Raw genomic sequence first — 13,080 nt, 5'->3', positions numbered from 1 at the left:
ACTATTCCCTATACACTATACACTATTCACTACTCACTACTCACTATACACTATTCATTATACACTATTCACTATTCCCTATACACTATACACTATTCACTACTCACTACTCACTATACACTATTCATTATACACTATTCACTATATACTACTCACTACTCACTATACACTATTCATTATACACTACTCACTACTCACTATACACTATACATGCTCACTACATAGAAAGAGGTAGGGATTTGATAGGGCATTTGTTTAATTGTTTTCATTATTTAATTACAAATAAAGGGTATTAGGGCTGAGAAATATGATGGCATAATATTCATACTGTAATTAATAATGCCACAATAAACTTTTCTGAGCTCTCAATATGTTTTTATTGTTTTTAATAACAATTTGTAAAGCGTTTTTAACAATGGACATTGTCACAAAGCAGCTTTAGAGAATTATATAAATGTTACATTTATAACTTAATTTTATTTTTTAATTTATAATTATGAACTCTGATTGGAAGCAGCTTATTTGATGTTAAAATGTTGTACTGAAACTTTAATCATTGTAGAAATGTTACTTTTTTTAATATAATATAATCATATCATGTATAAAAATATTTTTTAAATGTAGGGATTTAAACCCTATATAGTACACTATATGTGTAATAAATATCATAATACATATTAATAACATCACTTTTAGAACACATTCTTCTCTTTTATTGGTAAATTGATACCTAATTTAAAAATATATATTTCTGAATGCTTTTAAATTAAGGAATGTTGTAAATTATATACTATCTATTTGATTTCTTGTTTATTATTAGGTACATGAAAAGTGCTCGCGGACCCAATAGAAATGAAATGTCCTGCTGGCTCTGTTCTTAGTTTCTGTAAAAAATGAATCCGATGGTTAGTGTTTGTTATGTTACCGTAGCAGCCGCTCGGCCGAATCTGACGATGCTGAGGTCGTTGAGGTCGACTTTCTGGGAGTACAGGTAAAATCCGGACGAGGCGATGAGCGCGGTCGCGACAGACGACACTTTCAGCAGTCGCACGGCCATGTGAGGTACTGCAAACAAACTACACAATACATTCCCACTCTCTAAACAAGTTTGTTTATATCATTCATAGCAAATTGTTTAAACAGGATTTTTTTTAAATTGCAATGACATGTTTGTTTACAATCATTATCTTTTTCAGAGTCTATATTATACCACGTTGCAGCTGAAGTCTTGGTTCTTTATAAAATGGAGGAATTTTGTTTTATATATTGTTATATATATATGTGCACCTGTGATCGTTGTAAACAAGTAACACTGTTACACTTAAGCTATTGTTATGTCCAAAAAGTATGCAAAGTTTTCCGTTATGTTGCTTAGCAACCAAAGCGAACTGTTTACAAGCTATATTGCATGGCAAAATAATTGTTTACTGCAAATATTAATAACAATATATTAAAGTGTTTATTACACTGGATCTTCTAATATCATTTTAGTCGCCAGTTTCTAAAAGCAATAAACCACTCAAGGGCGCGTCACAGTGATTTTAAATTCACCTCGAGTTCTGACAGCAGTTCCATCTGTATTAATTCGCAGGTTCATATTAATGCACTTGTTTCTATAGTAACAGATTATACACTACATATACTAAAACTAGTAATAAATATATTAAAAATTCATTGTTATTCAAGAAAAAAGTGTATAATAGTCTATAATGGTGAAGCGTAAGGAGATGTTTATGTTTACAGAAGGAAGGAGTCTCCAGTGTCAGTGTTTTGGAACAGTTGGGTTTTTTCTAACGATTCAGGAGGTTTAGGAGTTACGCTTTCTGCTTTCTGGCAACATGCAAGCTGTGTTTTTTGTCTTTATTAACTTTAAGAGAGAAATTAAGGAGGCTGGGGAAGAAACCAACTGTTTATAGCTGCTATAATAAAAGTGAGAACAGGAACTAACTCGTTTTGTTGAATTTCCACAACATAATAAATTTCTGTAATAAATACTACAGTATTATCTTTGGCATTGCACTGTGGTATAAGAGGAATAAAACACTTCAGGACGTGATGCTGTTGGAAAATAATGCACTTTGGGTTGTAGATCTTCTGCACTGTTGTGTATTTATTTATCATGCAGCTGATCTCAGTATAAAAGCACAGACACTACAGCTACAGCATGTTGTTATGCAAGCACTTTCATCAAATAAAAGACGCTCGTACCACAAACTCGTGAGCCAGACACTCTGTCGCAGTACAGCCTGCTTCAGTGAGTGTAAGTGATGCTTTTTTATCACCGTAAATCCTTTTTCAGTCTCGGTAATTCACCTTCATCTGCTCTGCACGCGCTCACACGCTGTCATTCACTCACCGGTACGTGTTTTTGTTTCCTTCCGCTTTCGTCGCGCGCAATGCATCATGGGAGTTGCAGTGTGTTAACGCGTCCGTTTCGGCTAGCATAGTCAGCTGATATTGAAACGCGCTAAAATTTCGCATTTAGCTCTAAATTGAGCTCTAAAATGATTAAAAACGAGGTTTAAAAGAGAATTATGAAAGCACTAGGCTGTGTTTGTGGACTAAAATATCAAATACGAGCTAAAAGTTTTACCTCAGATGTGATTGTGTTAAGCTACAGCTATAACGAAGTACCACAAAGACCAAAAAAGACACAATTAAATATATTAACAAAACCAAATAACAAAAAAGTAATACTTATATAACCTAATACAACTCACTAACCCTTTTATTACCACCTAATAATAAGTATTGGCCCCCCTCCACCCCTTTTATACATTTGTTTGGGTGGTGCTTCATGCTCAGTACATCAGTGACTCTGGTATAGCAGTGTACCTGGTACCATATATACAAAAATTGTTGTTTAAGTTGATTATTATTATTTTCTTTTTTTTTTATAAAAGCATGTCCTGGAGTGCTTTCTTCCTCTTATACCTCAGCAATTTGCCAACTTTTTTGACAACACTCTATTTATCAAAGAAAAAACACGCACATTTAGATCTTTACGGTATATTTAATGTTGTGGAACATCCCTTAAATCAAGTTAGGTCCTGAAGTACTTCCGTTACAGCAGTTATAAACAGTCGTTACCTCACCAGCCAATCATTTTTCTCTCTCTTCAAGTTAATAACACAAAAACGCAGCTTGTCATGTTTTAGAGAAACAGCCCTGCTGAAAAAAAAATATATATTCTAATGGATTCCACTACAAATACCATTACAAACCATCAGCCGTTAACCATTAAAACCATTACCATTACTGGTATCCACTAGACATAACATGCCACCAACAGAAGGCAACAAATTACCAGTAGAGACCCACAGGGACCATTAGAGTTTCCATTAAAAACAATACAATTCTCATTATAACCATTACAAAGTCTATGAGGGTTTGTAATTTTTTTTTTTTTTCCAGCAGGGAGGAAAGTGTAAACTCCTCTGTCCTGATGCTGTTAGAAAACTTACACCTCTGACTGTGACAAAGTGCTGTCACTGGAGACTCCTTCCACACATTTTAAATAGAAAACTCATAATCATTGATTACACACGTTGTTTAATGTGTTTACGTGGCGTGTCCAACATACAAGTCCAAGTGTAATGAAATAGTGTTGTAAAAATGATAATGTATTAGACGAACAAACAGATTTGAGAATTCAGCAGTGCTGTGCTGTAAATGTAACTAATATGTACATATACACTATAAAACCAGGTTTTGTTATTGATTCCAGACATTAGGGATGAAGCAGAACCCTAGATAGAGCTTGAAGTACCAGCTGATTTCATGTTACAAGTGTTCAGGTACACAAATTAAATACAAATGAATTCAGTCTTCCTAGTATTATTTATGCTATGACAGCATTTATCATTTTTGTTTCAATATACAGCCATGTAATATCTTATTTTCCTTATTCTATAGTCCTGTCTAAGAAAGTATGCTGAACACGAGTGTGTCTTCAAAAAAAAAAAAAAAAAAAAAAAAAAAAAAAAAAAAGTTGCCTGCTCGGTCTTCGACATCAAACTTCTTTCACTGAAGCAAAAACCAGTACACATGTCAATAGCACATTTATTTTAAAGTTGCAAAGTCACCTTTCCACAAAGACAATGTTAATTTCATAGACATAAGTTACAGATTTGTAATAACAGACAAAAAAAAAAATTACATAATCTTCACATTACAGAGTCAATGTTCCTGTTCAGCTTTCATCAGCTTCTTTATTTGCTTTTTTGCCCATAAATGGCCGTCTGTTCTTTTGTACTTGGAGCTGCATTTGGAGGAAAAAAATCAATATAAATACAAAAATATCAATCAATACAATCTTAAAAAAAAAAAATAAAGAGCAAAAGTGTTTTAGTAAACCAAAACTTGCAGTGCAGAAGGCGTAAAGAACTACGACTGAGAAACACAAACTTAAATAACAAATAATTCCTACTCCCTGTATGAGTACACTACATAGTAAGGGTAGCCATTTTGGTCTTTTGAATATCTTTGATACTCAGACTGAATAAACAACGCCTGGAATTCCCATGAAAGGAAGCAGTCTGGATCGTATCCCTATCCGAATTGAGAAAATGGGAGTTGTCTCTGGAGGTTGTGGACTAATGATGGGTAAAACAGTGTTTAAAATTTGCTAATTTATTTTCTTTAAGCCAAAAGAAAAATAGATATACAGCTTTTGTGTGTTAAAATTCATGTGTTGCTTCTCTTGACCACGAGTTTGTAGGCAAGCAACTCAAATACTTTAATATACCTCATTTATCAAGCTGGATATGAACGGATTTCTTCATAGATCATTCACAGGAGCATTTACACAAGAAATGTGGTATTCACTGAAATATTAGTCAGTCGGGAAAACATTCGTATCCTATGGATCGCTCCTGAATTTGTGTAAATTTAAGCATAAAGAGATTTACTGCGATTCACTGCTGTCAATCACCTATTTATATAAAAAACATAACTTTACACGGATGAATGTACGCTGTTGGTACTACAGCTTTGGCTTAAAATAATTAATAAATATTTGTATAAAGATTCACGTTTTTTTTGTTTGATACTGAACTTCCATACGATTAACAGGAAACAGTTTGTTGTTTATTCTGAGACTACATACCCTGTTTCCCTCCATAATGTGAGGATCTTTCTGAAGTGCGTTCTGCAGTCCTTCCTCTGACGAATAGCCGATCCAGCAAAAGCCCCTATGAAAGCCTGTCTCTTTGTCCTGGTAATAAAAACAGCCCATGAAAATGTCACATACGCAACCATAATGGCTTTTTAACAACAAAAAAATGACAATATACTTACAAAAACCAGGAGGCATTTCTTCACTTGGCCGAACTGCCCGAAATACTCTTTTATCTCCTCTGAAAGAAGGACAGAAATAAACTGTACAGCTGTAGGCAAGTGATGACATTTACATCCTGAAACAGTAATTAAAGCCCATCTAAAGACCTACAAATCCCGCCTCCTCTATTACAATTGGCTAGAAGATCATACTCGCTGGAAAATTCTCCAATCAGCACACAGCTCGGACACATGGCCTGTTCATTGCAGAAACTTGAATCGACTCAGATTGTGATTCAAATTGTTGGGAGCCGATTCCACGCATTACTTTACCCAATCAAAAAAGTTTACAAAAAAGTAAAACACAGTACAGGCAATGAGCTCTTAAAATACGAAACAAAGACTTCTTAAAAATCAGTAACAACTTAGTTCACTGCACTGAATCGACTGTGAAGCTTCAGAGTCGACTCATGTCTAAATGAATGGAACCAGAGAATCGATTCACGACTCGACAGCATACGCGAATTACTTATTATATACATACATTAGATTTTTTGTATAAATGTACTGACTTATTTCGGATTAAATTCGGAATACAACATGACGAAACAGGCGTTTCTAATATAAGTACGCCTTCTTACAGGAAACAGTAAGTGAATCATTTTAAGTTGCACATTTAGCCGGTTAGCTAATGTCGGATTAATCGTTATAACTTCACACATGTATAATAAACCCTCATAAATCATATATAAACTCGAATAAATCACAGTATAGCAGTAGCATGTGTTAAATACTTACTTGTTGCGACAGTCCAAGGGACTTTTGAGACAAAAAGCTCAAACACCTTCTTGCTGGATGCCGCCATGTTTCGTCCTTGGAAAAAAAAAAAGGTCTACCTATGACCCAGATCACGTGACACACACAGGCTTTTTTTTTTTTTTTTTTCTCATAGCGTTTAGCATTTAACACCAATGCAAACAAAATAAATCAACTATGTACATGATATGAATTTTAAAAATTAATTTGATTTACATTTCACGCTTTGCGATTAAATATTTTTGACGTCGAGAGTTGAAAGTTCGTAGGTCAACGATGACAGCTAAGATGGCGGCTTCCATGGTGGAGCAGGGCGAGGATGCATTTAGAAAACTGTTCAAGTTTTATAAACGGAGAAATCCGCCGCCGGATTTTAGTGACGTCATTGATTTTTCCAGGAAAGCAGGAAACGAACTGGTGAGTCGTTAAACCGGAGCGTTGTTAGCGCGCGTGCACGTGGCGGATTGTTGTTTTGATGGCGTGTGGGATTAGATCAGGTGTGAGAGTGTAGTATAGATTTCTCTGGACTTCCACGTACTTTATTATGCTTTTCTAATGGTTCTTTAATGTGTCTTAGTGGTCTGTAATGGCTATTAATGATGGCAGTAGAAAGAGAGAGAGAGAGAGAGAGAGTGTGTGTGTGTGTGTGTGTGTGTGTACATTAGATAAGGAATAAAACACACTGTCCTGGTGTGATGACCCAAAGATGATTATTTTTCTATACGATCATGTCTTGAAGTGTTTAATTTGTCTTTATACCAGTGTTATATTTGTCTTATACAACAATTACACTGTCCTATTTATTAAAGAATAATGCATCATACTTTTTATCCATTTATAGTTACATTTAATGTCCATTAAACATCCATAAAACAAGTTAGTTCCTGTTATCACTTGCAATATAACAGCTATAAACATGAGTCATTCCCTCATCAGCCTCTCTTTTTCCATCTCTTGAAGTTATTTAGACAAAAAAAAAAAACACACAAAGCTTTAACTCCTCTGTCGGAAGCCTTACTGAGCTCTGACACTGGAGACTCCTTCCCAAATTGTCTAGAAAAACATCTCCTTAAAGAAAACTTCACCACATCAACAATTAGATATTTTTCTTTGTTAAATAATTACACATTTTTAACCGTTCATTATTAGGCTTAGATTATGATGTACAAGTTCTTGTGAATGAATTAAAGAAACATATTAGAAAGAGCACTTTAATGTAAACCTGATTTGCAGCTGCACGACTGACAGAGCTGCTCTTATAGAAAATTAATCAACATCTAACAACCAATCAGAGCTGTGGTATAAAATGAAATGCGTACATTGCACACTGTTAGTAAAGTTAGAAAGATAATATCAGATAATGGAACATTCTGTACAAATAGGTTAGTGTGTACTTATATTACATATCTTCTAGATATAAGATATTTTTATACTTAAGATTATAGGGCATACTATGCGAATAGAGCTACAATTCACCAGAAGTAAGCTGTGTATCATGTTAAACTTTTACAAGACATTCAGAATCACTAAATTCCTACAGCTCTTCCGTCTGGAATTCGGCTCCCCGCGTATAAGATAACCCTGAGTTCCTCTGTGCGTTATGTGCAGGTTTATGCAGCCGAATTGAAGCATGGCAGTGTCAGCGAGGAAGCTGCTTTCAGAGCAGGACTTCAGCCTGTTAAAGAGTGGAGAGCGTTTGGGCTTCAGGGATATCCAGGTACTGAGCTTAGTGATGTTGCCAGAAGTTTCTTACTGACTACTGAAACATTACCGATTCCACGTCTTGTGAGCCAAAACAGTATGGAGAAGACTCTGTCCCAGAGCGAAATGCAGACGGTGTCAGCTTTTATTAGTGGCATGAAGTAAACATGCAAAATGTACACATACATAACTCCTTAGAAGAAAGGGTTCCTCAAGGGTTCCTCAGATTAGTGTTTTTTTCGAAACAAAATAAAACTTTGTTACACTGACGGTAATCACAATTATCAAAGTTATGTTTATTAGTGAATTTCTTTACCAGAGCACTGTTACTTTCTTGATTCTGATCAGTTTCATTTAATCCAAATACATCAATAACTGGATTATCTGACACCATAATTAACTACTTAATGCTCTTTTTTTAATCCATATACATTTTTTTTTATTTTCCTCAGGGTTTATATTCATCTCTAATCCCTTCCTGCCTGGCTCACAGCACTACTGGGTCAAACAGTGTCTGAAGACCTACACCCAGAAACCCAACGTGTGTAACCTGGACATGCACATGTCACCTGCTGAGACGGAGAACATCTGGGAGAAGAGTGTAGGCAGCTTTTGGTAAATACAGCTTCATTCCTGGATGCTCAAATTCTATTCATGTTTATGGGATATTTCAGTGGTTTTTAATCCTAATCTCAGGTTAATCCAGAGAAAAAATATTGACGTATATTTCTACACTGACGGAAAAAACAAAACAAAACAGAGAGCCTGTTTTCTCCTTACAAACTCGCTTTAACGTCTATATTATATCCAAAAACCTGTTCACTTGTTCAAATCCTCTGCAGAGAACAAACACACACCACAAATCCAGAACCCTAAAATGTTAATGGATTTGGGGTTTTTACATTTTTATGAACACAGCATATTCCTAACACATTTATGAATCTCACTCTGAATTGCTGTGCATTTTAATATCTTATTTAAATATGTTTTCATTTTACAGTAAATGGACATGAATAAAATTAAAAAAAAAAAAAAAACCTTGGCTGAGGGGAGTGTAAGGCTGAAAATGTACTCAGAAAACACATTTGTTCATTTGTCAGGAAAACGGCGAGGGGTAAAGGTAGAGAAACCAAGCCAAGTGTGTGTAGAAATCACAGAGAAAAATCACAGCTCAGGTCGACAAAAAAAAAAAAAAAGCTCCAAATCCAAACACTCGGCATGTCCGATTCACTTCCTGCAGTCGAGTCGATTCCGAGTCGAACCGCTTTCTCGTTAGAGTATACTTTGACGCCATGATCAGACGCTCTCGGACCCGCGCTCAGCGTGATTGCTGGTGGCTCAGTGGTTAAGGAATTGGCTTAACGATAAAATGGCTGTGAGTTCAAATCCCAGCACCACCACGTTGCCTCTTTTGGGTCCTTGAACCAGACCCTTAACCCTGAACCTCACTGAGAGCGAGAACACACCAGACTGTGTGTGTGAAAACACTCTAACATCAAGTGAGGATATTCATACTATCACCTTATACACTCCTGTGTGTTAAATTTCCTTTTAAAGCTGTTCAGTAATTTCAGATTCTCTCTGACGATGTATTAACGTAGCTGTTGGTTTGTGCAGGAAGAAAGGGCAGAGGGAGCCGAGGACTCTGCTGGAGAAACTCCGCTGGGTGACTCTGGGTTACCACTACAACTGGGATACTAAGGTGCTGCTTACTATATCTGCTTTGTGTGTGTGTGTGTGTGTGTGTGTGTGTGGATTGTGGCTCGGACAGTTCCTCAACCTCTGCTACATCACTCTAGTTCATAATTGGTCTCAATTCGAGTTGTGGGCAGCGCTGGTTTTTTTTGGTTTTTTTTATGTAATCCTGCCCACACAGTTATTATTTGCATTTGTTCCAGTCTGCGATATTTTCTAACAAATTTAGTTGGTTATGTTTCACAAAATGTAAACAAACTAATAACCTAATTTAAACCACCGCAACCCTGACCAGGCAGATACTAAGGATGGTGCAAATGAGTCACGCAGCGTCGCTGTTTCATTGACGTCAGCTGTTTCATTGACGTCAACTGTTTCATTGATGCAAGTGTTAAAGGAAAACTCCAGCCTGCATATCAATCTTTGGTTATTGAATATTGAATAAAAATATAAAATATGTGTGAACATGTGCACTACCACCTACAAAGGCATAGTGTGTGTGGATGTGTCGTGAAACACTGCTAGCTCGTACTTCCTCTGAGAAGCCAGCAAATATTTTTCAAACTTCTGCTCATGCTACATCACAGGGCCATGTGACCCACTTGAACGAAAGCGCTATCTACCATCTTCTGCATACACAAGCTAACAGAAGCCCAGGATTGGCTAGTTTTGCTCTGATTGACAGGGGAGCGAGTGACGCCATCCTTCCCATAGCTAATCACGCTCCCATCCACGAAGCTGTGGCATCATCGACTTGAAGTCGTGATCTCCCGATGATACAGCGAAAGCTTTGCTGTTGCGCCACCCGGAAACCCGTATTCATTTTCAATATAACCTGCAAATTTCCAGCTGGATCCAAACTCAGCGGCTCAAAACAGACAAACAGAAAGAGAGAATGTGAACGAGTGTGTGATTTATTATCCTGAGGGAAATCGTGGCCTTTATTGAAGCTGGCTTCCCTCAGAGACAATGCACTCTGTCCTAAATCTGATTAGCATTGTTTCCTCCTTTCGTTTCTTGTGGAGTTGTAGAGACCCGCCGCTCGTCTGTCTCGTTTCTATGCTAATTACATTTAGGCTTCTGTTCTATTAAATCAGTCAGGAGTTGCACTCAGGATTCATTAACCCTGATCTGGGTTTAATACTGCCAAATCTCTGGCAACAACCTGCGAATTTTAAGCAGCACCTTGTTCTTGTTTTCGTTCTTGTTTTCGTTCTTGTTTTGCCTTTCAGTGAAGGACGGAGACTTTCGGTAAAGAGCAACAACAATGAAAGGCTACAGAAATCTCGCCCATGTGCTGTTTAGATAATGGGCATACGTTGTAAGATATAACATGTTAAAGAGCAGCTATTCTTATTATAATTTTAAACCACCTCTCTCTCTCTCTCTCTCTCTCTCTGTGCTAATGAGGAGTCAGTAATGTTCACTTCCTGTTCTGAAAGCAGCACTTTGTGTATGTGTGTGTGTGTGTGTTTTCTCTGTGCAGACCTATTCTCCTGATCACTACACTCCTTTCCCTGAGGATCTCCACTCTCTGTCCCACAAAGTAGCAGCGGCTTGCGGTTTTCCCGGCTTTAAAGCAGAGGCGGGAATTCTGAATTACTATCGCTCCGACTCCTCTCTCGGCATCCACGTGGACGAATCGGAGCTTGATCATACTCGACCTCTTGTGTCTTTTAGGTGAGGAGTTTGAGACAGACTCTTAACTTCATGTAACATTTATACATTTTATGAAAATACAGTTCATTAATGATTACCTTAAAGAGTTAAAGTACATAAACATACCCAGATTTAAGTGATGCTTTCGTCTCAGCTTTGGGCAGACGGCCGTCTTCCTGCTGGGCGGGACTAAACGGCAGGACCCGCCCACCGCCATGTTCATGCGCAGCGGTGACATCATGGTGATGTCGGGTTCCAGTCGCCTGCTGTACCACGCTGTACCCTGCATCGTTCCCGCCCCCGCCGGCCACCCCCTGCCCACCTGCCTGGACCAGCGTGTTGTCAAGGACGAGCTGAACAATGGAATCATCCAGACTGTGTGTGAAAAGGACTGGGAGGTGTGTTCTACTTACCTTAAGACGTCACGCATAAACATGACAGTCAGACAGGTCCTGGGTCCGGGTCAGACCTTCCCCGTCACACACTCACACACTGTTACAGCGAAAGAACAATCCAGAAGTGGCTATGAGGAGGAGACTCAAACGGCTAAGAAGAGGAAAAGCGAGACAGGATATGACCTCGATTCATGACCTACATCTCAGTTTTGGACTTTAAGGGGTATTTATGTGATCATAATTTTGGGTTTAAAAGCTGTACATATGTGAATAAAACATATTCCAATCATTCCAATGTGTGAAAGTGTGTAAAATATAATCTGCTCCTTCCCAATCTAAACTGGTTATTCTTGGTTCTCCTTAAACTGTCGTATTTAGCTTCCTTCATGGCAGCCAAGGGGGGCGATATGACAAAAATATCATATCACAATACTTAATGACATGTCTATGACACGTTATGCATCACAATATTTTGAAAATAGCGTGTTCAAATACGTTGTAACAAAGATGTATAATCACTGATATTGCGAACGTTTCTATAAGGAGACATTTATTTAACATTTAAGGAAGGAGTCTCCAGTGTCAGTGAGGATTTCTGACGCGTAATGGAATGACCATTTAACGCAAGTGATAATTTGTCTCATGGACATTCGACAGCATTAAATGCAACTTTAAATGGACAAAAAAGCAAAGAGGTTTTGTGTTTGTAGACGGAGGTGATTATTGGGAGAAATATATGATGTCAGTGAATGGCCTTAGCAAGGCAGACAGCAAACAGTTGAGTGAAACAATGAACAAATACGTCCATGTTCTTCTGGATGAATTATCCAAGGAACCCTTTCATCTAACAGTGTACGTACCTTTTAACTAAAGTCCTCGCTCAGTACACGTCTGCTCACGTCGCTCAGCCCCTCAGTGGAACCTCCATCTCAGAGCAGCCAGAAAGCCCTTTTAAAATGACACGCTGTCAGGATGATGTATGCAATCATATCATTTTTACTGTGGCCATTTTATCAGCTGCGCTGTTGCTTCATTACTGTGTCATTACACAGCATGAGCAGGAATGATGGAGGTTCTTTCTACGCTTTGTCCTAAATTAGCTTTACATCTCTTCTGTATGAGCATACATTCCGAACTCTGGAATGTGCACTGAGGAATTACGCAGATTTGGGATTGCATGGAAAAGTGTAACACTACGTTAATGTGCCTCGGTATCAATGCGTTACTTCCGCAATCAATTTTTTTTTTTAAATATCTTGTACTAATTTATATCCAGGGAACCCTAATGCCTGATGACATATCAGCAATTGTGATTCTTTTTCAACGATCTGACCAGGGTGTGGTTGTTGGTGCCAGACAGGCTTTAAGTAATTCAGAAACTGCTTTGGGATTTTCATATACACACACACACACACACACACACAAAAAAAAGTCCAGCGAGCAGTAGTTCTATGGGCGGAAACATCAGAGGAGAATGGACAGACTGGTTCAAGCTGACAGGAAGGCTGTGGTAACTCAAATAACCACTCTTTACACC

The 13,080-nt window shown here is 37.6% G+C and overlaps 3 protein-coding genes across 4 annotated transcripts in view; 1 reads left to right on the top strand and 2 right to left on the bottom strand.

Annotated features, from left to right (window-relative positions):
* Positions 1–3,905, bottom strand: part of adck1 (aarF domain containing kinase 1) — a 122,879-nt gene extending 118,974 nt beyond the window's left edge. The window contains exons 1-2 of one of the 2 annotated variants that reach the window (XM_026926030.3): positions 2,209–3,905; positions 926–1,076 (exon numbers count right to left, since the gene is read on the bottom strand). In XM_026926030.3, the coding sequence (XP_026781831.3) occupies positions 926–1,057 (132 nt within the window). In that variant the 5' untranslated portion in view covers positions 1,058–1,076; positions 2,209–3,905. The remainder of the gene's footprint in view (positions 1–925; positions 1,077–2,208) is intronic. The other variant, XM_026926031.3, reaches the window with a different exon arrangement.
* Positions 3,906–4,044: 139 nt separating this feature from the next.
* Positions 4,045–6,196, bottom strand: slirp (SRA stem-loop interacting RNA binding protein). Its single transcript, XM_026926627.3, has 4 exons — positions 6,076–6,196; positions 5,299–5,357; positions 5,108–5,215; positions 4,045–4,261 (listed from the first exon to the last, which is right to left on the bottom strand). Exons 1-4 carry the CDS (start codon positions 6,140–6,142, stop codon positions 4,193–4,195), a joined length of 303 nt encoding a protein of 100 aa, XP_026782428.1. The 5' UTR covers positions 6,143–6,196; the 3' UTR covers positions 4,045–4,192.
* A 143-nt stretch (positions 6,197–6,339) lies between these two features.
* On the top strand, positions 6,340–11,854 carry alkbh1 (alkB homolog 1, histone H2A dioxygenase). The gene is made up of 6 exons (XM_026926575.3): positions 6,340–6,510; positions 7,702–7,810; positions 8,247–8,409; positions 9,412–9,496; positions 10,976–11,169; positions 11,303–11,854. The coding sequence occupies exons 1-6, from the start codon at positions 6,370–6,372 to the stop codon at positions 11,736–11,738; spliced, it is 1,128 nt and encodes a 375-aa protein (XP_026782376.2). The 5' UTR covers positions 6,340–6,369; the 3' UTR covers positions 11,739–11,854.
* The last annotated feature ends 1,226 nt before the right edge of the window (positions 11,855–13,080 follow it).

Source organism: Pangasianodon hypophthalmus, chromosome 10 (genome assembly GCF_027358585.1).
Source record: "Pangasianodon hypophthalmus isolate fPanHyp1 chromosome 10, fPanHyp1.pri, whole genome shotgun sequence".
NCBI classification, from domain to species: domain Eukaryota; kingdom Metazoa; phylum Chordata; class Actinopteri; order Siluriformes; family Pangasiidae; genus Pangasianodon; species Pangasianodon hypophthalmus.
Note: the sequence above shows the minus strand (reverse complement) of the source record. Positions and strands in the feature narration are given on the sequence as shown.

Coding starts and splice junctions, on each gene's coding strand:
- slirp (XM_026926627.3), bottom strand. CDS start 6,142: ATGGCGGCATCCAGCAAGAAGGTGTTTGAGCTTTTTGTCTCAAAAGTC. Junction 5,358..6,075: donor CCCTTGGACTGTCGCAACAA/GTAAGTATTTAA, acceptor TCCTTCTTTCAG/AGGAGATAAAAGAGTATTTC. Junction 4,262..5,107: donor ACATTATGGAGGGAAACAGG/GTATGTAGTCTC, acceptor CTCCAAATGCAG/CTCCAAGTACAAAAGAACAG.
- alkbh1 (XM_026926575.3), top strand. CDS start 6,370: ATGACAGCTAAGATGGCGGCTTCCATGGTGGAGCAGGGCGAGGATGCA. Junction 6,511..7,701: donor GGAAAGCAGGAAACGAACTG/GTGAGTCGTTAA, acceptor CGTTATGTGCAG/GTTTATGCAGCCGAATTGAA. Junction 11,170..11,302: donor CGACCTCTTGTGTCTTTTAG/GTGAGGAGTTTG, acceptor CTTTCGTCTCAG/CTTTGGGCAGACGGCCGTCT.